This window comes from Trachypithecus francoisi, unplaced genomic scaffold, assembly GCF_009764315.1.
Source record: "Trachypithecus francoisi isolate TF-2019V2 unplaced genomic scaffold, Tfra_2.0 Contig01440, whole genome shotgun sequence".
Lineage (NCBI taxonomy): Eukaryota > Metazoa > Chordata > Mammalia > Primates > Cercopithecidae > Trachypithecus > Trachypithecus francoisi.
Genome location: NW_022681431.1, coordinates 16,444,370 through 16,470,738, shown reverse-complemented (window position 1 = coordinate 16,470,738; position 26,369 = coordinate 16,444,370). Strand labels below are relative to the sequence as shown.

General features: G+C 41.6%; 1 protein-coding gene across 2 annotated transcripts in view; it reads left to right on the top strand.

Moving 5' to 3' along the window:
- Positions 1-26,369, top strand: part of INTS9 (integrator complex subunit 9) — a 126,877-nt gene that overhangs the window by 71,042 nt on the left and 29,466 nt on the right. For both annotated transcript variants that reach the window (XM_033229612.1, XM_033229622.1), the window contains exons 7-9: positions 6,046-6,166; positions 6,938-7,072; positions 24,586-24,697. In XM_033229612.1, coding sequence (XP_033085503.1) covers positions 6,046-6,166; positions 6,938-7,072; positions 24,586-24,697 — 368 coding nt within the window. The remainder of the gene's footprint in view (positions 1-6,045; positions 6,167-6,937; positions 7,073-24,585; positions 24,698-26,369) is intronic.

Below are 26,369 nucleotides of genomic sequence, written 5' to 3'. Positions count from 1 at the left end.
CAGTGTTTCCATTGTTATGGCTGTATAAATGCAATTCACTGGCCATATAAGATTATTAGGATTATTTTTTCTATCTTGCGCAACTTTTTGTTTTCCCTTGAGTTAATTACCTTGTTTTCTTATTTATGTAGTTATTTTATGTACCTATTGTCTCTATACTCTTCCCCTACTTGTCTCTCCTCAATATGTTTGTAAGTGATTACAAATTTCTCCTCTACCCTCTTAGGGTATCCAGTTGTGCCTAAGAATTAAACTGACATAAAACAGGTTAACAGAAGAAAGGCATACACATTTGATTAAATTATATATATGTAGGAGTCCGCACAGGAGAATGAAGACCCAAAGGAGCAGTTAGAGTTGAACGCAGACACTGAGTTGGACAAAGAGCAGGACGTTGGGAAAATGTGACAAGGGAAGGGGACTTGGGCCAGAGCAGTCAATTGGGTGGAGAAGTGACTGGGAAGATCAGGGTTTAACAAGGTTTGCTGGTACAGGTTTTTCTCAAACTCCATTCCCTTTCCCTATAGATAAAATGTTACTTTCCTCCTGCTGTAGGGAGGACATCTTCCGTATGGGGATTTCATCTCCTTTCAGGAAGAAAAAGAGGAGGTTGGAGAGCTCTTCCTGCACCTGCTGTTTCTCAGGTGCCTTTACCTCAAACTAACCTTTATGCTGAAGTGGCATATTTTGGGGTGGCATATCCTGCCACCCATCATGTTCAGTCTCCGTAGGTATTCAGACAACTTTTATCTCCTTGAGAAGTCCTCTCCCCAGCCTTCTCTCTCTGAAGTCAGCTGTCTTGGGCCCAATGCCATGGCTTTCAGCTGAGGATTTTCCTCACCATTATCCCAAAGACTTCTTTTGCTTCTGTTAGAAGCTCTGTTTTCTGAGTCTTCCATTTTCTTGTTTACTCCTTGATTTTTCAGGCCACATCCTCCAGTAACTCCCTGACAAAGAATGTGTGGGAAGTAAATTTTCTGAATCTGCACATCTAAAACTATTTGGTAGAAATAACCCTCAAACTATTTGACAGAAATCTACATTAGATATAATTTTCTCTTACAATGTTGAAAACATTATTATATTTTCTTCTAGCTTCCAGGAGTGTTGTTGAAATGTCCAGTGCTCTTTTGGGCCTAGATCTTTAGTTTGTACCTCTTGATTGCCATATGATAGCTTTTAGAATCTTTATTCCTTGAGTTCATGATGATGGGTCTTACTAAAGCAGTTTCATTCATGTGCTGAGTACTTAATGGGCCCTTTCAATTTAGAACAGGAGTGGCAGCTGTTGGCCAGCACTGTTTCTGGACCAAATCTGGCCCACCACTGTTTTTATAAAGCGTTATCAGAACACAGCCACACTTATTTACATATTGTGTATGCTGTTACGCGGTTAAGCTGAATGGTTGTGAACTGCAAAGACTGTATGTGATCTGCAAAGCTTAAAATACCTGTAACCACTTATGGAAAAGGTTTGCCAATTCCCAATTTAGAAAATTAAGAATTTTAATTCTGGTTTAAAAAAAAAGTTTTCTACCCCCCTTTTCTGTGTTCTGTCTTTCTGCAACTCTTGCTATTAGATGCTGAACTTCCTAGACTGTCATGTAAATATTTTTCTCTCCTCTTTTCCATCTGTTTTTCTTTTTATTTGTTCTTCTGCAGAATTCCCTTAACTTCATTTCCCAAGTTTTCTATCCGTGTTTCATTCCTGCTGTAATATTTTTTAACATAAATTCTTCTGATTTTTAAATTAACCTTTTTATTGTAATATAAAACACAGATATTAGTCATGCCCATAATCCCAGCACTTTGGGAGGCCACGGCAGGCAGATCGCTTGAGTCCAGCATGGGCAACGTGGCAAAATCCCGTCTCTACAAAAAATAAACTGAGCCAGGCATGGTGGCACACACCTGTAGTCCCAGCTACTTTGGAAGCTGAGGCAGGAGGATCTCTTGAGCTTAGGAAGTTGAGGCTGCAGTGAGCTGTGATTATGCCACTGCACTCCAGCCTGGGTGACAGAGCAAGACCTTGTCTAAAAACGACAGCAGCAAAAAAAAAAAAAAAAACAAAAAAAAACCCCACAGATATCAAAACACACAAAACTAATATATTGCTTAATAAATTACTATACAGCAACCACTCTTAAAGCCACCCCCCTAGTCAAGGAAGAGAACATTCTCAGCAACTCAAAAGCTCCAGTCCAATCACAGCCCCCTCTGAAATATTGCATGATTTCAACCCATTGGGGGGTGGTGCTGGTGGTGGTGGTGGTTTCAGCTGAAATTGTCCCATCTTTGAACACTGAAAGCCTTGTCAGGTGTTGATACGGTTTGCCTCTGTCCCCACCCAAATCTCAACTTGAATTGTATCTCCCAGAATTCCCACATGTTGTGGGAGGGACCCAGGGGGAGATAATAGAATCATGCAGGCCAGTTTTTCTTGTACTATTCTCATGATAGTGAATAAGTCTCACAAGATCTGATGGGTTTATCAGGGGCTTCTGCTTTTGCTTCTTCCTCATTTTCTCTTGCCACCGCCATGTAAGAAGTATCTTTCGCCTCCTGCCATGGTGGCCTCCCCAGCCATGTGGAACTGTAAATCAAATTAAACCTACTTTTCTTCTCAGTCTCAGGTATGTCTTTATTAGCAGCATGAAAACAGACTCATTGTCCCCGAGGTCATTTATTGTGACCCTCATAGTCTTTGATTGTTTCCTTGCCATCTGTGATAGCAGGATGTTTAAGACTCTTCTTGTACATTCTCTGCCCTAAATTACCCATTTCTCCAAGAAACCCTGGTTTCTCCAATGGGAAGTGGAATTTTAAGATCCCATTTTGGTTGTTAGCAATGCTCATTGCTACTCAATTGGTCATTGTTTCTAGTACTCTTTGGAGAACAGAGCATATATATTTCCCCCCACTTTTTTTTTTACACTTGTACCATATCTGTGTTGTCAGAATATATTTTCGTTACATACTATACTGCCTTCCTTTTAACCTTCATTTAGTCTGTCAGCTACTAGCAACTGTATATTTAATGCTCACTACTGGCCCAGTCATACTGATATTTCTTTAATCATTCTGATTGTCTGAAACTCAGTCTTCAGTAGATTTCTTGGGATGGGATCACAAGAACAGTATTCCCTGAGTTCCTGCATGTTCATAATTGTTTATCTGTGATCTTTGGCCTTGAAAGTCAGTTTTGCTAGATATATAGTCCTTGGCTTGCATTTTCTTTCTTTGAGTATCTTAAATATGTTCTCCTATTTTTTTCTGATATTAAACATTGCTGTTAAAACCACTAATAAAATCTAATTTTCTTTCCTTGTAAGTCACTTGCTCTTTTCCTAGATCCCAAAGGTTTGCTTGTAGTCTAAATATTTTCCCAGAATATGTCTGGCGTTCATTGTTCTGGGTCAGTATTCTCAAGTGTGCACTATGTTCTTTTAGTGTGTAGTTTCATGTCTCTATTTTAGCAATTATAATATTTAGTAATTGAATGTTATGAGTGTTAATTTTTATTCTCTACCTTGGTTTTCTGTTAGGGTCTACTATTACCCTTATGTGGCATCTTGCTTATCTGTCTTCAACATTTGTTTCTTTTGAATTGTTTAAATCTCTTCATTTCTTTTTGCTATTTTTTCTTCCCATTTTTCTTGTGTCATTATCTATTGTGTTAATCTACTCTGTGTTTCTGTTACAGGTTGAGTGTTCCTTATGTGAAATACTTGGGATCAAAGTGTTTCAGACTTCAGATTTTTTCCAATTTGGAATATTGCTGATTGAGCATCCCAAATCCCAAATCCAAAGTAATCCAGTGAGCATTTCCTTTGAGCATCATGTTTGCACTCAAAAAGTTGCAGATTTTAGAGCATTTCTGATTTCAGGTTTTCAGATTTTTTTTTTTTTTTTCTGAGAGGGAGTTTCTGTCACCCAGGCTGGAGTGCAGTGGTGAGATTCTCGGCTCACTGCAAGCTCTGCCTCCGAGGTTCAAGTGATTCTCCTGCCTCAGCCTCCTGAGTAGCTGGGACTACAGGCGCCCGCCACCACACCCAGGTAATTTTTGTATTTTTAGTCGAGATGGGTTTCAGTGTTGCCCAGGCTGGTCTCAAACTCCTGAGCTCAGGCAATCCGCCCACCTCGGCCTCCCAAAGTGCTGGGATTACAGGTGTGAACCACCGCACCGTCCAGGTTTTCAGATTTGGGATGCTCAACCTGTAGTTTAGTCTTCATTTCCAAAGTGATGTTTTCTTTTGTTTCTAATTCTTTATTGAGTTCTGTCATGTCATTTATAAGCTTTGCTAGTTTTTCATGTATGTGCCTCTTTCGTGTTTGTATAACTTAAATCTTTTTAGCTTATTTTGAAATTCTGATGTATTGTTGGCATGCTTTCACTATATGACATTGTATTTCTAACAGCTCTTTTTATTCTCTTAATCTTTTTTTTGTAGCAATCTCTTCTCATTTCTTAGCTATACTATCTTATTTTTCTAACGATAGTAAGGACAAGCTGTTCTTAAAGTTTTCGTCTACCTGCCTAATTTATTTCTTCTAATTTCCCTACCTGCTCCTCTGGCCCCATTTGAGGCCTTTATTATTTTAGAGACTTTTCTCAAATGTATGGTAGTTCTTGGCTTACTGGCTCATGTTTAAGAGTTGGAAAATTAAAAAAAAAAAAAAACTAATTCGAAAGTCTGTGTGCCATAAGTAGGGCTTATTCAATTCCAGACTTTACCATAAAGTAATCTGGTTGAGCTGTTTCTTTGTGGAACCCCCTGTATTAGAATCTTTTCATTAATTTTTTTTCTTTGAGGCTGATTGGATTCTTCAGAGAAGATTCTTTCAGCCCCCGACCCTGGAGGGTATAAGCTTACTCATAGTGCTCTGGCAGCCAAATGAAGAGACGAACATTGTTTCTCTAAATATATGAATGTTTGTTTAGGAAGGCTGCCTCAGTTGATGGTTTCCCCTAGTCCAGATTTCTATTTTTACTCCCTCCAGAGAACAACCTCTGGTAGCATACCTGAGAGGAGAAGGGACAGCTGCTGAGCTATATGGAAGGAATGAGTAGATCTGGAAGGTTCTAAGTATCTCATCTATTTTTTCAGCAATTCCTCTTGTTTTTAGATTGATTCAACTTCCAGATATACCTGTTGTTTTCAGTTGCCATACTTTTTGTGGGTTCTGCAGTAGAAATTAAACATTTGCATTGAACTTTCCTGGGCCTACTAAGTCAGTTATCATTTGTCTTTCTACTTTCTAAGATGCCTTGCTATTGTCTCTTCTCTCATTCTCTTTGTCTTAACGGTGTGTGTGTGAGAGAGAGAGAGAGAGAGAGAGTGTGTGTGTGTGTGTGTGTGTGTGTGTGTGTGTGAAGCCCTCCTCTATTGTTCAGTGCTGTTTCAGGAGAGAGAGGAGAGGCTAATGGCATGCATTCATTTCACCCCAGTACTTGGACCTGTATTGTACAGTGAATGTCAGGGAAGTTACTCTTCAGGTCTCCTCCTGATTCTTTTGGAGCAAATGATAAAACGTTTTTCTGTTGACACATATTGGGCAACATAGAAAGACCATGTCTCTATTTTAAAAAAAGAAAAGAAATGGCTGGGCGCGGTGGCTCACACCTGTAGTCCCAGCACTTTGGGAGACCGAGGCAGGCCTGTCACAAGGTCAGGAGATCGACATCATCATGGCCAACATGGTGAAACCCCATCTCTACTAAAAGTACAAAAAGTAGCTGGGCATGGTGGTGGGCACCTGTAATCCCACCTACTTAGGAGGCTGAGTCCAGAGAATCGCTTGAACCCAGGAGGCAGAGGTTGCAGTGAGCCGAGATTACACCATAGCACTTTAGCCTGGTGACACAGTGAGACTCTGTCTCAAAAAAATAAAAATAAAAAAAGAGAAATCATAAAGGAATCCTATGAACAATTATATGCCAGTAAATTAAACCATTGAGATCAAATGGACAAATATCTTGGAAAGGAATGCTGTAGAACATGAAGAAATGTTCACCCAGTAGTTGATATTGTGATCCATTTGCAGGCTGTTACCTTCTCCTCTCAAGGATGCAGTGGAAGTGTCAACCTGGAGAAGATGCTATACAATGCAAGAGGTGAACTCTGCCCTTAGTAAAATCCAGCTGGTGGGATATTCTCAGAAAATTGTGAGTATTCATATTACATTTCAGTCATTTATGAATGCTTTCCATTCATATTGTTACTGTTTCGAAGGATCCTATAGTTACGTTTTTAAAGCCATTCCGTTACTGAGGATCCAGAGCCTCTGTTCTTTCTTCCGTTACTGAGGATCCAGAGCCTCTGTTCTTTCTTCTGTTCCAGTCAGGAACAAGGGCCTAACACCTAACTGAAAATGAAAAAGGAAAGCCAAAGTGTATCTTTGGTCTATATGGTAATATTTCATCTCTCCCTTTTAATGTGTGAACCTTGAGTGCCTAGGGACATGGAAGAGGGCTGGAGCTCTCAGGTGACAAGTAAAGATTATAGGATTGCTTTCTATATTTGGAGCATGATGATCTCCATCATCTTTCTGTTTTCCTTAAAACTTTGTAGTTTACTTTATTGAATGATTGACTGAGACAAGGTCCCACTTTGTTACCCAGGCTACTCTAGCCTCCTGCCCCAAGTAGCTACTTGGGGACTACAGGCATGTGCCACCATGCCCAGCTAATTTTTGTACTTTTTTGTAGAGACAGAGTTTTGCCACGTTGCCCAGGCTAGGTTCATGCATTCCACCGGCCTTAGCCTCCCAAAGTGCTGGGATTACAGGCGTGAGCCATTGCACCCAGTCTCTGGTTTATTTTAAAATATTTTTTGTTTTTAAACTGAGGATATTTCTGTTGTTTTTCCCTCCAGAATTACCTCATGTGACTGTCACTGTAAGCTCCTTGCACATTCTTACTGTGGTTCTCTTTTAGGAGCTTTTTGGTGCGGTCCAGGTGACGCCTCTGAGCTCTGGCTATGCCCTTGGGAGCTCCAACTGGATCATCCAGTCTCATTACGAGAAAGTGTCTTATGTCTCTGGATCCTCCTTGCTTACCACACACCCCCAGGTAATTCCAAATTCTCTTCTTGCAACTCAGCTTTTTGGTTACTTAACTCAAATTCAGAATGTGTCCAGGGTACCATCAGCCATTTTTAAATCTTCCCAATTTGGTTTTCTACAGATACTCTCTAGCCAAGGTAGACTATTTGAGTCCCAACATTTTGGCCTACAGGTTTCTCTGAAATAGTCCTGCTACCTTGAGGGTCACCACTAGGGTTCTGAAATTCCCGCAGTCCTTCCAAAGACCATAGCCTAATGTGGGACACAGATGGTTATGCATTTACTCAGCAAATATTAGCTGTTTAAAATCCTTCCCAAGGGCCAAGTGTCAAGTGTCATGCACACATCTGGGTATTGGGGATTCAGTGGTGACCAACAGGCAAAGCCCCTCTTGTGGATCTTACATTGTAGGGGAGTTGATGATGTTGGGGAGGGGATGGTGTATAGTAGGTAAAAAAATAAAGTGTATGGTCATTTCCGATTGTGATACAAGTACTGAAAACAGTAAATCAGGATGATTTTCAGAGTGATGGAGACTGGTTTAGATTGGGTGCCCAGGAAAGCCGGTGGGAAGATCTCACTGGAACTGAGACCTGGAGAGGTAAGCCATGTTGGCTGGGCACAGTGGCTCACACCTGTAATCCCATCACTTCGAGAGGCCAAAATGGGATAACTGCTTGAGCCTAGGAGTTCAGGACCAGCTTGGGCAATATGGCAAAACCCTGTCTCTACAAAAAATACAAAAATTAGCCGGGTGTGTGACACATGCTGTGGGCCCAGCTACTCCAGAGGCTACGGCAGAAGGATCGCTTGAGCCTGGGAAGCGGAAGTTGCAGTCAGCCGAGATTGCGTCACTGCACTCCAGTGTGGGTAACAGAGTGAGATTCTGCCTCAAGAGAAAAAAAAAAAAGGCTGAGTATCGTGACTCATGCCTGTAAATCCCAGCACTTTGAGAGGCCAAGGTAAGTGGATCACTTTAGGTCAGAAGTTTGAGACCAACCTGGCCAATGTGGTGAAACCCCATCTCTACTAAAAATACAAAAATTAGGTGTGATGGTATGCACCTCTAATCCCAGCTACTTGGGAAGCTGAGGCAGGAGAACCACTTGAACTCGGGAGAGCCGAGATCGTGTGCTGCACCCAGCCTGGGTGACAGAGTGAGACTCCATCTCAAAAAAAAAAAAAAAAAGAGAAAGAAAAAAGAAAAACAGAAAAATTAGCCACGTGAAGCTGTGAGTGTTTGTATTATAAAGGGATGGCCAGTGAAGGGCCCCTAAAGCAAGAATAATTTGAAGGGCAGAGAAAGCTATTGTGGTCTCAGCATGGTGGTCAGCAGTGAGGTCCAAGAGAGTGGCAGACACCATGTCATGTAGTGCTAGTAGGCTATGAGGAAGAATTTTGGTTTTATTTTAATATGGAGAGGGAAACTATTGGAAGGTTTTAAGTTACTCATTCCAGTCATATTTAGCAAGAAGCCCAGCACATATAAACATTGTTATGAATGTGATACTTACTCCTTTTTAGGTATTTCTAAATAATTTACTGTTCATTTCCTGAATATTGGTTATTTCTATGTTTGTAATAGGGAGTGGGGGACATTAGTTAGCTGTTGAATGGGTATATAGATACATTAGGTAACTTGTGGGAGTACATATTCCATTTATTTATCTACATCTATTTACAGAGAGAGAGAGAGAAGGTCTTGTTCTGTTACCCAGACTGGAGTACAGTGGTGCAATCATAGCTCACTGTAATCTCAAACTCTTGGGCTCAAGCAATCCTCCCAAGTAGCTAGGACTATAGCCACCACACCTGGCCTATTTATTTTTTAACATAACCTCAAATTTTTATTGTCTTCATAATACAACCAAAAATGAAGCTAAGAACTGGATCGCTTGGCGTTTTCTCCTTTTATCCCTTCCCAGTTAAAATTGCTTATATCTCTTAGTAGCCAGCATTCTCTTAGATCTGCAATTGGGCCCAACACTTAAGCTTTAGCACAATCTCATTTGTAGTTTTAGCCTTTTTCCAGAAAATTGGCTTGGTCTGCCTGCATAGTCGCTCCTTCCTGCCATTAAGCCACTTTCCCTCAGCATACAGATCATCTTTGCCCTTCTTGTACCGTGTCACTCTGTGGGGTTGGTGCTGACCATGCTTCTTACACAAAGTTCAGTGGGTTTGAAGAACATTCACCATGTTTGTGAGAGCACTATCCATAAGTAAAGAAATTATTCATTTTTTAATTACAAATAAAAATTGTATATATTTATGGTATGCATGATGTCTTGATATATGCATGCATTATGGAATGGCTAAGTCAATAATTAACAGACCCATTTTAATATGGGGAGAACCATGCTGTGCTCTAGTGGGGAATAATAGGATGTCTGAGCTGCCATTCTGCATTATTTCTTTATTCATTATTTCTTTATTCATTATTATAAAAGAAGGTATAACCTTCTTTTATAGCCAAGTTTCATCTCAAGGTCTAGAGGGGACGTTGCTATTTTTTCCTGCATCTAGCGGAATTCTGGGCCCTTCCTGGTTATTGAAATCAAAAGCCCATCAATGTCACCATCATCTGCTTCATTGAATCAAAATTTTTTATTGGCAGCTTCTATCATTCTTGATGTGTTCTTCCATAAAAGACAGAAAGATGACGTGGCTGCCAACTATTCTGATTTGTCCTGCTTAGTTCAAAGCCTTTACAGTACTATTGATGTAATTTCCAGTAAATTATTCTTACAAGATTCATAAATTTAAAGGGAAAATAATGTCTTGAAAGTAATGAGCAACATACCTAAGTAATTAATTTTAATTTCTAGCTGGCGACCTGTGTTATATGTAAAAAAGAAAAAAATTAGATTTTTCTTTACCCACGTAATTGGATTCTGTGTTGAATTGGCAGGGATGAGAAAAGTTTTGGTTTGAAAAACTTGATAGTCTAATTGCACAGTTAGCAAACTGTGGCCTGGGCACTAAATGTGGCATACCACCTATTTTAGCATATAATATTTTGTTGAAGTACAGCCACACCCATTTGTTTATGGAATGTTTATGGCTCAATATACACCATAGGCTGGACAGGGTGGCTCATGCCTGTAATCACAGCATTTTGGGAGGCCAAGGCAAGATGACTGAGCCCAGGAATTCGAGACCAGCCTGGGCAACATGGAAAGACGCCATGTCTACAAAAAGTTAAAGAAGGCAGGTGCGGTGGCATGCACCTGTGGTCCCAGTTACTCAGTAGGCTGAGGCATGAGGGTTGCTTCAGCCTGGGAGATTGAGGCTGCAGTGAGCCATGTTTGTGCCATTTGTACTTTAGCCTGGGCAACAGAGCAAGACCCTGTCTCAAAAAAAAAAAAAAGTTATAATGGCAGAATTCTACTTTAAATGTTACAGCAAACTTTGCTAACCCCTGGTCTTTTTGAGTAGAATCTTTACTAACTAGGAAGAATATCACAGGCTGCTGTAGAATTCTGATAAACATAGGGAAATAAGGCTTTGGATTAAGCCTGAAGGCAGTAAGAATGGAGAAAAGAGTTAAAACATTGGCGGGTCTTTAATGCAAGAAATATTTGTTTTTTTTTTTTTTTTGAGACGGAGTCTCGCTCTGTCGCCTGGGCTGGAGTGCAGTGGCCGGATCTCAGCTCACTGCAAGCTCCGCCTCCCGGGTTTACGCCATTCTCCTGCCTCAGCCTCCCGAGTATCTGGGACTACAGGCGCCCGCCACCTCGCCCGGCTAGTTTTTTTTGTATTTTTTAGTAGAGACGGGGTTTCACCGTGTTCGCCAGGATGGTCTCGATCTCCTGACCTCGTGATCCGCCCGTCTCGGCCTCCCAAAGTGCTGGGATTACAGGCTTGAGCCACCGCGCCCGGCCAAGAAATATTTGTTGAATGCCCACTGTCTTCAGAAAAGAAAGGATAAAAGTTAGAGATCTTATGTCTGCATGACATTGAGCATGGTGTTAATGGCCACTAATCCAGTTAACAAGGAAGAGTTGGCAGAGGGCCATTTGTTGCAGAAGAGGGTAGTAGGTTTCATGAGTGTGAATTTGAGAGAACATTAGACAAATGGAAATATAGGGCTGGAACTGGGATGTGGGGGCAAGTCTGGAGACAAACTGGAGGGTTGTCACATTTAAAAAATCTAACTGAGCATGATTGCTCATGCCTGTAATCCCAACACTTTGGGAGACGCAGGCAGGCAGATCATGAGGTCAGGAGTTCAAGACCAGCCTGGCCAACATGGTGAAACCCCATCTCTACTAAAAATACAAAAATTAACCGATGTGGTGATGTTCACCTGTAATCCCAACTACTCGGGAGGCTGAGGCAGGAGAATCGCTTGAATCTGGGAGGTGGAGGTTGCAGTGAACCGAGATCGCACTGTTGCACTCCAGCCTGGGCAACAGTGAGAGACTCCTTCTCAAAAAAAAAAAATCTAAATAAAGGGCCAAGGGCCAAAGACAAAGCCATAGGGAGCTTTTACCAACAGACAGTGGAAGGAAGAAAAATAGTCTTGTGTAAGAATGGTTGGAGAGTTAAAGGAAAATTGAGGCCAAAGAGTGCAGCCTCCCAAATGGAGAAGGAAGAGAACTAGCCTTTACTGAGCATGAGGTCTCAGTATTAATTTTTTAATTGATTTGATATTTAGCAACCATGCTGAATTCTCTTAATTCTAATATTTATCTATTGATATTATCTTGCAATGAAGTAACAGTTTTCTCACCTCTCTTCTAACCTTTGTATCTTTTATTTTTCTTATCTTGTGACTGAGCCCTATAATACTGTGTTGCACAGCAGTGATGATAGTGGACATCCTTGTCTTGTATAAGACTGTAAAAGGAAAGCTTTTATAGTTTCTTCGTTAAACATCATGCTTACTGCACCATTTTTATTTGTCAAGTTAAGGAGTGTCTCCTTTATCCCTAACTTTCTGATTTTTTAAAAGTCAGATAAAAGTGTTATACCTTATCAAATGCTGTTGAGCATGTGCGATCAACTTTGATTTCTCTCCTTTTGAGACCATTAGTGTAGTGAATTGCAGTGTTAGCTTTGCTCACATTCAACCATCCAGTATTCCTGGGGTAAATCTTGCTTGATTACAATCTATTATTTTTAAAATACTCTCCAGGAATGAGTTGGTGAGTATTTTGTTGAAGTTTATAATCTATAGTCATAGGTGAAAAATGGGCCCATACATTATTTTCTTATACTACCTTTGTTTATCGGAAACCAAAGTATGTTCATCTCATAAGGTGATTTGGGAGCCTTTCCCTCTTTTCTAATGTCAGAAAAAAGTATATGAGATAGGGATTATCTTTTCGTGAAAGTTTGGTCAAATGTTCCATAAAACTGTCTGGATCTGGATGACCATTATTGAACTACATTTTCTGGGCCAAAATTGTGCCAGAATTTTGGCAGAGATTTGTCCTTTTTGCCTAGGTTTTCAAAATCGTAGGCATAGAGCTATTTATAATCCTTTTTATTTGTTTAACCTTTTTGTGTAAGTCTATTTTCATTCTAAATTTTATTTTCATCATCACCTTGATCAGACTTGCCAGAAGTTTGTCTGTATTATTGATTTTATTCAAAAAATAAGTTTTTGCTTTTAATTGTTTTGGTTGTATTTTCATCCTTTGTTCTGCCCTTTATTTCCTTCCTTCCTTCTTTACTTCGGATTTGCTCTGTTTTTACTAAGTGCGTTTCAGTGTTTGCTTTTCCACAAATGTATTTAAAGCAACCAGTTTGTATCTTAGTATAATTTTACTCTGTTACATTTTTGATACGCAGTGCTTTGTCATTCATCTCTAAGTATGTCATAATATTCTTTATAATGTTCATTATTTAAATAACCAAAGGTTATTTTACAGTATAATTGTTTGTTTCTAGTCCATCCAGTCTGATTAGACATAGGATTAGAGGAAATTTTTTTAAGCATATGTTTCAGGAGCCTAATCTTTTGCATTATAATAAGCATATCCTGATGGACTGAAATTTGATTAGGCTTCCTTTGAAGCACAATCTATTTTTGTAAATGTTCTCTACGTGTCTTGGAAAAGAATGTGTATTCACTGATGGGTAAAATATTTCTATATGTATTTGAATGTTTTGCATCATTCAAGTCTTATATCTTTGCTTAGCTACTGATTTCTGAAAAGGGTGTGTTAGTTGTTGATTATCTATTTCTCACTGTAGTTTTACCAATTTTTACTTTTTGATATTTCTAAGCTGTATACTCAGGAGTCCATATATTCATGATCATTATATCTTATCAATCAGTTATTCTTTTTATCAGGATGCTTCGATGCTTTCTTTTTTTCTCTATAAAAACTGCATTAAAAGCCAAGAGGCTTTTTCCCAGGTTGGTTTTTTTTTTTTTTTTTTTTTTTTGAGACAAGGTCTTGCTGTGTCGCCCAGGCTAGAGTACAGTGGTGCAGTCTCAACTCACTGCAGCCTCTGCCTCTGCAATTCAAGCAGTCCTTCCCGCCTCAGCCTCCAAAGTAGCTGGGACTACAGGCACATGTCACCGTTCCTGGCTAATTTTTGTACTTTTTGTAAAGACAGGATCTTCCTATAATGCCCAGGCTCGTCTCAAACTCCTGGGCTCAAGCAATCAGTTCACCTTTGACCTCCCAAAGTGCTGGGATTACAGGCATGAGCCACCATGCTTGGCCGGGATTTTTTTTTTTAATCTAGTGTCTCTTGGTTGGTGAGCCTGTTTATGTTTCTTGTAATGACTGTTGTAGTTTTGCCATCTTCTTTCATGTTTTTAGTTCATTCTTTTCCTAGTCCTTTCTTGCCTTCCTTTAGAAGGGTAAATTTCCTTCTGTATATGTGAAAATACACATTTTATTTTTATTCTTCTGAGGTATTTCTTAGTTTATTTTTTCTGTGACTATCTTACTTACCAGTATCTATATCTTTCCTCCCAAAGCCACACTGTCCTCTTGTCTCCCCCATCTTTCTCTCTTCCTTTGCACACCATACCCCATGCTGACCATGGTGAAACCATCTACAATTTTAGTTCTGGGTCATTTAGAATACATAGGGTGGTGAATGTATTCCTTATTGCAACAGCAGTGATCTTCATTGAGATATATTGTAAGTTTTTCAACCTTACTTTCCATATACAGGATCTCATAACATCCTGCTAGATTGACTTTTCTTCTTCCAGGAATGCTTGAGGAATGGGAATCTAGAGGGTCTTGAAGTGGTAAGCCTAGGAGGCCTTGATTATTAAGAGTGTCTTTAATTTTTTCTCACATTTAAATGATAGCTTGGATGGATTAAAAATCAAGGCAAAAAAACTTTGATAGGATAAATACGACTTCATTTTCCACTTGTATCACTTGTTGTTAAGAACTCTGAAGCCATTTAGATTTGTGTTCCATTATATGGGATCTGCTTTTAGAATTTTCACTTTGATATTTGTATGTTTTGCAATGATTTCTCTTCAATGTGTGTTTTTCCTGTTAATATAGTGTCTGTGAGATCTTCCAGTTTCCTTTAACTTAGAAGACTTATTAGTCATATTTTAAATTACTTACTCCTGGCTGATTTTCTTTTTCTTTTTATGGAATTTCTAGTATATAGATACTGACACTTTTGTGTATTGCATGTCTTTTTTCTTGTATATTTCCTGTCTACTTCATGAAGCCTCCTGAAAAAAATCTTCCAGCTCCTGAATTCATTCTCAGCCATATTCATGCTGCTCCTCAGCCTATGTATTGAACCCTTCATTTCCACAAGCATACTTTTGTTCACAGTATTTCTGGATGTTTCTCTTTACACTTGCTCATTTTAATCTCCCTCTGTGTATTTTTTGGGACATCTTAATACATATATTCCTACTGTGGTTCACTAATTCTCCCTGTGGAGATAGATTTTAGCTCACAATGTTTATTTAGTAGGTGCTGCCTTCCTTGGTGGTCTTGTTTGATTCCCTGCGAGCTCTCCTTGCTTGACCCTCAGGGCCCCTCCTCTCATATCTCTGCTTCAGACATTGTTTCTCCTGAGTGTCTCCCTGACTTGTCACCACTTTGCCCTGGTGGTATGAGGGAACACGCAAGGAGTGGCTTAGTGTTCCGTGAACCCTTCATCCCGCTGTTCTGGCATTTCCTTCCTCACGGAGTGGGGGTTGAACCGGCCACAATCTGCCAACTGTAATATGGAGGAAAGAAAAAAGGACAAAGGGTTTTTGCCCAGCCTCTCCTCCACCCGCAGTAGAAGCTATTGCCTGCCCTCTTGTCCTCATTCCAAGACCCCTAGTTTCCCCAGGAATTTATTCCCCAGGAATTTATGATTTAGTTTCTCAAATTTGTCAGCTGCCTTTGCTTCTGAGCACCTCTGTCCTCTCAGTTTAGATTCAGGGAGTGTGGCAGAGCACACTGACTCACGCCTATAATCCCAACACCTTGGGAGGCCAAGGTGGGAGGATTGCTTGAGCTCAGGAGTGTTCGAGACCAGCTTGGGCAACATAGTGGGACCTCGTCTCTACAAAAAATCAAGAAAGAAGCTGGGCGTGGTGGCACACGCCTGTGGTCCCAGCTACTGGGGATGCTGACGTGAGAGGATCACTTGAGTTAGGGAGGTTGAGGCTGCGGTGAGCTGTGGCCACACAAGTGTGCTTCAGCCTGGGCCACAGAGTGAGACCCTGTCTCAAAATAAATAAATAAAAATAAAAATAGATTCTAGGAGCATGCCAGCAGCTCATGCCCATGTGTGGTCTTGTCAGGAGTCATAGTAGACGTCTTATTTTGAAATAATATTATTTTCTTCTATTTCTGATTAGAAAATTTTAATTTGTATTTATTGTAGTAATTTTGGAAAATACAAAAATCTCAGAGAAAAGATAAAAATTGTATGAATCCTAACATTAAGAGCTATTTGCAGCCTGCTTTTCTACTCTTTCTGATGAACTGTGTAGTGAACTTTACTTAGGTCATCATGGGTTCTACCACATGACATACGATATCTGTCTAGTGCTCTGTCATGTGGATATACCATGAAATGTTTAACTCTTTCTCACTGTTGGACATTTAAATGGTTTAAAACTTTTTTCCTGAAAAAAACTTATTTCAAACAGTTGTACAGTCTGCCCAGAAAGAGGGCCCAGGACACAGTTTAAAAATGATAATACTAATAGAACAAAACAAGCAGCACCTGTTGGAAAGATCCCATAAATGTATTGGCAATAACTAGCAAGCACTTTTGATAATTGAAGTCGCAGCCTTTCTGACCGTGGAAATCAAATGAATGGATTTGCTTGTGACTTTTGAACCTGTATTTGCATACTACATTTTGTATTATGTTGGTTTGAAAAAGCAACGTAATAGTCATATTATTTCAATAGCTTCTTGGCTACTCTGCCTGACTTCAGGGGTAGACTTGAGTTTTAGATGTGAAATTCCCCAGCATAGTATAGCAAAAGCTACATATACCTAGACATTAGGGCTTAGTTTTATAATTTATTTATTTGTTTTTGAGACAGTCTCACTCTGTTGCCCAGGTTGGAGTGCAGTGGCGTGATCATGGCTCATTGCAACCTTAAACTCTCCAGGCTCAGATGATCCTCCCACCTCAGCCTCCCAAGTAGCTGGGACTACAGTGCACCAGCACATCTGGCTGATTTTTTTTTTTTTTTAGAAACAAAGTTTTACCATGTTGCCCAGGCTGGTCTTGGGCTCAAGCGATTCACCCATCTCAGCCTCCCAAAGTGGTGGGATTACAGGCATGAGCTACCACGCCTGGTCTGGTTAGTTTTAGAAACTTATCTATAATAGAATGTGACACTGATGTCCTTACCAGGCTAAGATTTGAAGTACGGAAAATTGTAGGGCACAGTAGAGTATTTTGTTGTTACTCTCGGCAGTATGTTTTCATTTGTGTTTAGGTTTAGTTTGTTTATTGTTTTGATCTTTTCTCATCCTTCTGACCACAAAACAGACCTGGAAAGGTACCCATGCTATCCCTTTAGCTTACCTGAAGGTCTTGAAGACTCTCCAACACCTTGGTCTCTGGCCTGGAATAAATTTGGAAAACCAGGCACAGCCAGTCAGTGGGCTATTTCCTTCCCACATAACTTTTGGCCTTGAAGCTAAGACACATGGTTCTCTAGTTTCTAAGGCTCCTGGGTCTTTGAGGGAGAAGGGGAGGAGAGATGATTTGAAAGCAAGGGTTCCACAGGGGGATGTCTGCCTTCAAGCAGTGGTTCTTAACATTTTGTGGGTCATTAACCAACCTGATAGTAATAATCTGATGAGAACTACTCCAAAAAAGTAATAAAACATTTATGCACATTGACACAGACTTCGCTTTTTATTTCTGGAGACCCTGAGTTTATGGAGTCCTCAGAAGCCAATTGTTATTTATCAGGTTAAGAATCTCTGGCTTAGAATTTTGGAAAGAATTTGTTTAAGAAATGAAATAAAAGAAAATGAATTGGCATTTTCCACCCAGTCATTCCCTGAGCTTATGATGTTTTATTCTTCACTGTGGGGATTCCTTCTTACCCATGGGTTTGGGAGGCGGTGGTTGGCCTATGAGAAGGTCTCCTAGAGCTGGCACAATTCCCACACCTGTACTTCATGATCCTTTTCCCTTTGAAAGTCAGAGGAATGCTCCTATTGGCTCGTTTTCTTTTTTTTTTTTTTTTTTTGAGACGGAGTCTTGCTGTGTTGCCCAGGCTGGAGTGTAGTGGCCGGATCTCAGCTCACTGCAAGCTCCGCCTCCCGGGTTCACGCCATTCTCCTGCCTCAGCCTCCAGAGTAGCTGGGACTACAGGCGCCCGCCACCTCGCCCGGCTAGTTTTTTTGTATTTTTTAGTAGAGACGGGGTTTCACCGTGTTAGCCAGGATGGTCTTGATCTCCTGACCTCGTGATCTGCCCATCTCGGCCTCCCAAAGTGCTGGGATTACAGGCTTGAGCCACCGCGCCTGGCCGGGAGGCTCATTTTCTTGAGGTCTTAAAGAGTCTGGCACTGGTTGGGCCTGGTGACTTGTGCCTGTAATCCCAGCACTTTGGAAGGTCGAGGCAGGAGGACTGTTTGAGCCCAGGAGTTCGAGACCAGGCTGGGCAACATGGTAAAACTCCATCTCTACAAAAAATGCAAAACTTAGCTGGCCATGGTGGTATGCACCTGTGGTCCCAGCTACTTGGGAAGCTGAGGTGGGAGTCTCACTTGAGCCCAAGGAGGTTGAGGCTGCAGTGAGCTGAGGTCATGCCACTGCACTCCAGTCTGAGCAATAGAGCAAGATTCTGTCTCAAAAATAAATAAGAAATAAATAAACAAAGACTGGCAGTAATGTAGTTTCTTCTCTTAAATCTAAAGAAAATATCTTAAATTTCGATTTCTTGAATTAGGTTGTTTTTTGGGTTTTGTTTTTTGTTTTTTTTTGGTTTTTTTTTTTTGAGATAGGGTCTTACTCTGTCACTCAGGCTGGAGGGCAGGGGCATGATCTCAGTTCACTGCAACTTCTACCTCCTGAGCCTAAGAGATGCTCCCATCTCAGCCTCTTGAGTAGCTAGAGGTATAGGCGCACACCACCATACCAGCTAATTTTTTTGTATTTTTTGTAGAGATGGGGTTTTGCCCTGTTGCCCAGGCTGGTTTCAAACTCCTGGGCTCAAGTGATCCACCTGCCTTGACCTCCCAAAGTTCTGGGATTATAGGCGTGAGCCACCATGCCCAGCCAAATCAAATTTTTAAGAACTAAGGCAGTTGCTAGATAGGTTTGTTTTGGTTTTTGTAATGTTTTCTTCCCCCTGAATTTCCCCAAATGTTATGCTGTTTCTGCAATACTGTGCCCTGATCTGGAAGCTCTACAGTGAAAATTAAACCTAATATATTTGGGGGCTAGGGCGGCAGGTAAGCTGAGCTACTAATAGTCCATGGATTGGTTAGAGGTTGGTCCCACAAAGCAAGGAGGGGGAGACCGGACAATTTACTGGCTCTTCACCTGTTTCTTTCCATGCTTTCTATCTTATTTGTCTTATCTGGCTGTACAGCTTCTCTCTGCAGAATGTTTCCTTCTCTCAGAAATAAAGTATACCATTTATGGTGCATTTGTTTAGTTGTTCATTCATTACCTCATGTAGTTAGTGATATTTCCTAAACTCCTACTTTGGGGAACAGAGTAAGCTAGGCTATAGGAGAAACGTGAAATTTACAGAAGTGGGCGAAGATGTGTACATGCAGTACTTTTCTCCAGGGTGCAGGGTGATCAGTCAAGTGGATCTGGTGCTTCCATCTCCTCACCTGCCATGACATTATAATTTGTTTCTCTCTGTCTGGACTGCTATAGGGGCCTTAAAAATGTTCTCTGTTTGCTCTCACCCACCTCCTTTGGCAAAATCTCCTGTAATTGCTGTTACCAGAATGTCATTTGCTGCTTCAGAAGGTTGACTCCTCACTGCCCACTCTGTCAGTGGGCACGATCCTGACCGCTTTGGCCCTTTACCAATTGCACTCTCTTTACTCAACTCCTTTCTGTAGCCCAGAGTACACTCTCCATCCTGCAGTTGTCATGCTTCCTCTCACCTTCCTGACTCCCACTGCACTCTTTCCCAGTGTGAAATTCTCACGTTTCCTACCAGACCATGTTCTTTTTATTTATTCATCTATTCAGCAAATGTTTGTTTAGCAAATGCTGTATGCCAGGCATTTTGCTAGGCAACAGGGAAACAAAGTTCTTGCCTTCACGGAGCTTCAGAGTCCTGTGGGGGACACAGACAAGTAAATAGTACTTTCAGTTTGGAGTGATCAGTGCTGAGATAGAAAGTATTAGAAGCCCCAGGGCACATGTTAAAGGGACAACTTGGTATTGGGGAAGGGAGAGATGTCCGGGAGATGTTCCAAAGGCAGTAAGTGACCCAGGCTGTTGAAATTGAGTCTTAAGTTCCTTAGCCAAGGAAGAAAAGAAAACTGGAGCAAAACATCATCTGCCAAAAGCCATGTGTTACTGACTTCACCTGGCCTGGTGCAGCGTGCTAGTCTGCATTCCTCTTGGCATCTGTATACTCAGTGCAAACTCTGAAAATTTGCATTATACTTTCTGTGGCTTTTTGAAAAATCCTTTTTCTAAAATTATGCATAAATGTTTTCTTCAACTGGATTATAAGCTTCTAGGGACCAGGTCTTCTTCTCATGCCTTGTGCCAAGTGTTCAATCTAAATGAAGCATCAGAGGCCCGACACCATGGCCACAGCCCTCTTAGGCTTGGGGTTTATGAAAATATTATTCCTCAGGTTTGCGATAGCAACAGGAGACAGCCAAATGCCTGGGCAGATGGGATGGGTACCCACTGAAACCACACCTCCATGCCAAAGACGATTTAAAGCCTGAAAGCCAAGCTACAAGTTAAATCTTCAGACTCGGATTGAGAATTTATCTTTCTGTTTGGTGCGCTTTTCCCTGATTGATCCCCATCCTTCATCTATTTTACATATACCTACCCTTTCCTACTTAGTTTTCTACACTGTGATACTCACCTTTTATTGGTGTCTTTGCTTTAACCTTTTTTACATACTAACCAATCAGCATGCACTGTGCATCCTCTGCTTGTAAGACCCCAGACTCAGTCAATAATAGGAGAGAACCACCCAACCGCAGGGGTGGGGGACCACCCCCCACATCCCCTCTCTTCTAAGAGCTGTTTCATCGCTCAATAAAATTCTTCTTCACCCTCCTCACCCTTTAATGTTCAGTGTATTCTCATTCTTCTTGGGCACTGTACAAGAGCTAGGACACCACTGAACACAGGTATAAGCAGTAACAGGTAAGCTGGGGCACACCAATGTGGCTGAGTGAGGCCCAAGTGGGGCGTCGCTGGCCAGGGGTCCCTGGCTTGCAAAGTGACCAAGAAGAAGAATCACTTGTTTATGACTTTCAACTTTGTAAGGTATTTTAAGTTGGTACTTGGACAAGACGGCTTTTTCTTTGTGTGTGTGTTTGAACAAAATGTTCCCGTTTGCAGCACTCAGTGAGTGGTCATTGACACCAGTAATCTATACATTTGCCCTTTGGTGGTGAAATGGAGATGTTTGAGGTGTCAGCTTGCTTTGGAGAGTGTCACTAAAAGCCTTTTAAGCCTGCTTCATCACAGTAGCCCTGGGAATCAACGAGAAATGTCTCTGAGTTAAGGGCTAAAATTACAAACATCCAGTCTGACCTGATCATGAGGTACCTTACAATGGTTCCAACTCGGCGACATTCGTGCTGTAGCACTGCCTCTGTTTTTGTGTTGGCGGTCCTTTAATATTCAAAGGAAGATGCTGATGGCCAAGGTTCAGAGATGTTTTCAGAGTTTGCTCTGTGTTACACGTTTTGTTTTGTTTGAGACGGAGTTTTACTCTTGTTGCCCAGGCTGGAGTGCAATGGTGTGATCTCAGCTCACTGCAACCTCCACCTCCTGGGTTCAAGCAATTCTCCTGCCTCAGCCTCTCGAGTAGCTGGGGTTACAGGCACCCGCCACCACGCCTAGTTAATTATTTGTATTTTTAGTAGAGACGGGGTTTCACTATGTTGGCCAGGCTTGTCTCCAGTGCCTGACCTTGTGATCCACCTGCCTCGGCCTCCCAAAGTGCTGGGATTACAGGCGTGAGCCACCGAGCCCTGCCTGTGTTATATGTTTTTATCTGGATCGGTAGTTCTTTTGTTTTGTTTGAGAGGGAGACAGTCTTGCAATGCCGGCCAGGCTAAAGCACAGTGGTGCACACATAGCTCACTGCAGCCTCAAATCTCTGAGCTCAAGTGTGGATTAGTAGTTCTTCATCTTTTTAGGGTCATGGCCCCATTTCACCAGCCATCTAAATTTATGAAAAAGTATACACAGAGGCTGGGCATCATGACAAAGCAGGAAGATCACTTGAGGTCAGGAGTACAAGACCAGCCTGGCCAACATGGTGAAAACTTTCCCTACTAAAAATACAGAAGTTACCTGGGCTTGGTGGTGAGCACCTGTAATCCCAGCTACTCAGGAGGCTGAGGCAGGAGATCGCTTGAACCCGGGAGGTGGAGGCTGCAGTGAGCCAAGATGAGAAGAAAAAAGAAAAGTATACACAGGCACACACAGAACTGTATATACCATTTCAGAAGATTCCTGGATCCTCTAAAGTCCCTCATCTCCCTTCAACCCTCGGGATCATTATTGGTTCATTCTAACAAGGTCCATATAAAATGGTTGCCATTTTAAGCTAACTGCTACCCATTGATGCTTGGTTCCTTTGTCACCATTCTGGTTTCTTTCCAGTTGATACTCGCACATGAGAAATCATCTGAGGCCCCTTACACATCTGCTAAGAATCGCTGTCCTGTACTTCCCTTCCTCTCTTCTCTGGAAACAATGGATGCATATGTATTTGTTGGAGAAGTACAGATAGATGAGTTCTGCGCAAGCAGAGAAAACGCTCTTACATACTTGTGTGAATATACTTGTGCAAATAGAAAATAGAAGCTATTCACATATAGCTGTCTTCACCACTGGCCTTTTTCTGTTTTCATATGAAATGTTTTTCAGGTTATAAAGCTGCTTATAACGTAAGACCACAATTATGTTATTTAAAAAATAATGAAGCTCATGTATCCATGCTTATATATAATAGAAGGTGAAAGGAAAATACTCAGGGCACAGCTACTCGGAGACCACAATGCAGATGTTGAGACTTTGCTATTATTTGGAATTTTATTTATTGCGAAATTGGGTGGGACAGAAAAAAGAGGGATAAGCCTTCTTAGTAAACTGTGTTGCTAGCCTTTTTCTTCTGATGATCCACTGGATATTTTCAATGGAGATGAGGAGAGGATGCATTTCAGATGGAAATCTTTATGAGCTCTCCTGTGAGCTCTCCAGCTTCTTAATCCATGGGCCCTCATTTTGGTTTCTTATTTTAATCCTAATTTATTTAGAAAGGGTAATATTTTTTTGAAATGATTGGAAAACAATCAATTAAATTCAAGCTGTGGTGAGTAAAAATAAAAACACAGCATCCTAAGAATCACATAGTAGTGTGCCCTGGGAGTTCCTAGTTCACAAGAAGATCAAGAACCTATGAGACTTACAGAAGTCATCTAAGAGAGATGGGTCAAGAAATAGCCCCATTTTATAGGAAACTCAGCTCAGAGCCATGACTGAGGTCATGAGGCTGGTCATGGAATTGGGAGTAGATTTGACCTTCTAGTTCCCAATCCAGGGTTCTTCATGGCTTCTATGCCACTGGGATTTAGTGTAAATCTCCTTACCTCTTTGAGTCCCAAATTCCATATTCCCATAGTGTATGCTATTTCCTGTGCTTCAGAGTTTTGTTTTTTTTTTTTTTTTTTTTTTTTTGAGACGGAGTCTCGCTCTGTCGCCCGGACTGGAGTGCAGTGGCCGGATCTCAGCTCACTGCAAGCTCCGCCTCCCGGGTTTACGCCATTCTCCTGCCTCAGCCTCCGGAGTAGCTGGGACTACAGGCGCCCGCCACCTCGCCCGGCTAGGTTTTTTGTATCTTTTAGTAGAGACGGGGTTTCACCGTGTTAGCCAGGATGGTCTCGATCTCCTGACCTTGTGATCCGCCCGTCTCGGCCTCCCAAAGTGCTGGGATTACAGGCTTGAGCCACCGCGCCCGGCCCAGAGTTATTTTAAGAATCAAATTCTGTAATGTAGGCTTCTCAAAGTGTGATCCCCCAGGCCAGCAATGGCAGCATCTCCTGGGAACATGTGAAAATGCAGATTCTCGGCCGGGCGCGGTGGCTCAAGCCTGTAATCCCAGCACTTTGGGAGGCCGAGACGGGCGGATCACAAGGTCAGGAGATCGAGACCATCCTGGCTAACCCGGTGAAACCCTGTCTCTACTAAAAAATACAAAAAACTAGCTGGGCGAGGTGGTGGGCGCCTGTAGTCCCAGCTACTCGGGAGGCTGAGGCAGGAGAATGGCGTAAACCCGGGAAGCAGAGCTTGCAGTGAGCTGAGATCCGGCCACTGCAGTCCAGCCTGGGTGACAGAGCGAGACTCCGTCTCAAAAAAAAAAAAAAAAGAAAATGCGGATTCTCAGGCCCCATCCCAACCTGCATCTGAAACTCTGGGAGGGACCCAGCAATCCGTGTGTTAGTACACCCTCCGGGGGATTCTGACTAACATGAAGCTTGAGAACCACTGATGACGTGTGAGATAGCATTTTGAAACGAAGAAAGCATTACAGAAATACAAGATACCTTGTTTTAATGGAGGTAAAATGTATATATGGTGAAACATAAAGATCTTAAATGTGTAAAACTGAATTTTGATAGAATCACTGCCCCAGTGAAGATACAGAACTTGTTCATCCCTGCATAAAGCTTCCTCTTGCCTTCTGCCATCAGTCCCCACCCAACTTAGGCAGCCAGTGATTAAGGACAGACTATTCCTTAGAGAACATAAGAGAACTCGATGATGGGTTAAACATAGAAAGAGCAATGTCTGTGTTCTCTTATTCTTTCACTCTTTGTAGGTAATGCTCCTTTTAAAATTACTAACATATTTCTGTGTTCTTTTTCAGCCCATGGACCAAGCTTCTCTCAAAAACAGTGATGTTCTTGTCCTGACAGGGCTTACCCAGATCCCCACTGCAAACCCAGATGGCATGGTGGGAGAGTTCTGCAGCAACCTAGGTGTGCAACCATCTCTCATCTTACGTTGGATGCTCTATCTTGCATTTATTTTATAATAATAAATATACTATTTTACAATAATGGGGGAAGGAGTGCTTACAGGGTAGCAGTTGTCAAAGAAGGGAGGCAGTACATCTTTGCAAATAATAGCACAGAAAAGAGTGTTACACTTTGAACTCACAACAGCAATACAGTGAACAGATATATATATATATATATATGTATGTTTATTTGTTTGTTTGTTTTTGAGACAGAGTCTTGCACTGTCACCCAGGCTGGAGTGCAGTGGCATGATCTTGGCTCACTACAACCTCCGTCTCCTGGGTTCAAGTGATTCTGCCTCAGCCTTCTGAGTAGCTGGGACTACAGGCATGTGCCACCACACCTGGCTAATTTTTGTATTTTTCGTAGAGACAGGGTTTCACCATGTTGGCCAGGCTGGTCTGGAACTCCTGACCTCAGGCGATCTGCCCACATTGGCCTTCCAAAATGCTAGGATTTCAGGCGTGAGCCACGGCGCCCAGCCAAACAGGTATATTTTTTCCCCACTAATATTTGATTGGTTTTATTCTTTCTTCTTTTGGAGAAAGACTAAATTAAGAGAGGTATGGGGCATTTTCTACCTGTAAGAAATTTATTTTCCTTCAGATATAACTGTCACTAAATCTGAGTAGCTGGGACTACAGATGCCCGGCTAATTTTTGTATTTTTAGTAGAGATGGGATGGGGTTTCACTATGTTGGCCAGGCTGGTCTCGAACTCCTGACCTCATGATCCATCCGTCTTGGCCTCCCAAAGTTCTGGGATTACAGGTGTGAACCACTGTGCCCAGCCTCTCTTTCTCTTCTTACAAGGGCATGAATCCCATCATGGGGCCTGCACCCTCATGACCTCATCTAACCCTGATCACGTCCCAAAATCTCTGCCTCTCTGTACCATCACAGTGGGGGTTAGGCCTACAACATAAGAATCTTGTGGGGGACACACATATTCAGTCCATAACAGCTAAGTTAATGAGCTCAGACTTTCAGCTCTAGCAACTTTAAGTGATATTACTTCTGCTCTAGGAAGAAGAAGTGGTCATCTTCTTATATTTACATGGAAGGCACTGTTCTTAGAAATTTCACTTGGCCATGCTAATAAACATAGTCTGTTTTTGTTCTTTGATACTAACCCAAAGGTAATTTATTTGTACCTTAGAAAAATAATTGGACTAATCTCAAATAGTCTTGGTTTGTATGTTTGTTTATAGTCTAGAATCATCTACTCGAAGAACTTTAGGCCTGAAAGGAACCTTCTAATTCAGTCTCCCAAAGTGGGGTCCACTAACCACATTCCTTAAGACCAATGGGATTACTTATTAAAAATGCAAATTTGGGGGCCCTACCTTAGACCTGGTAAGTCAGAATCTCTGGGGAAAGGAGACACCCAGAAGAAAAGTTGCATTTTCAACATATTCTCTGACATTTTCCATGCAAACTGGAGCTTGAAAATTACTGATCTCATTCATTCTTTTCATGTAACTGATGCCAGGGAAGGTTGTAGTGGCTTTTCCGTGGTCCTGTGGGTTGGGACAGAGGTAGGATTTGAGCCAGGCTCTTGAGCTACGACCAGCTATGTTGATTTTCTTCACTGTACCCTACTCTAATACCATACTCTAGCAATAGCAAGT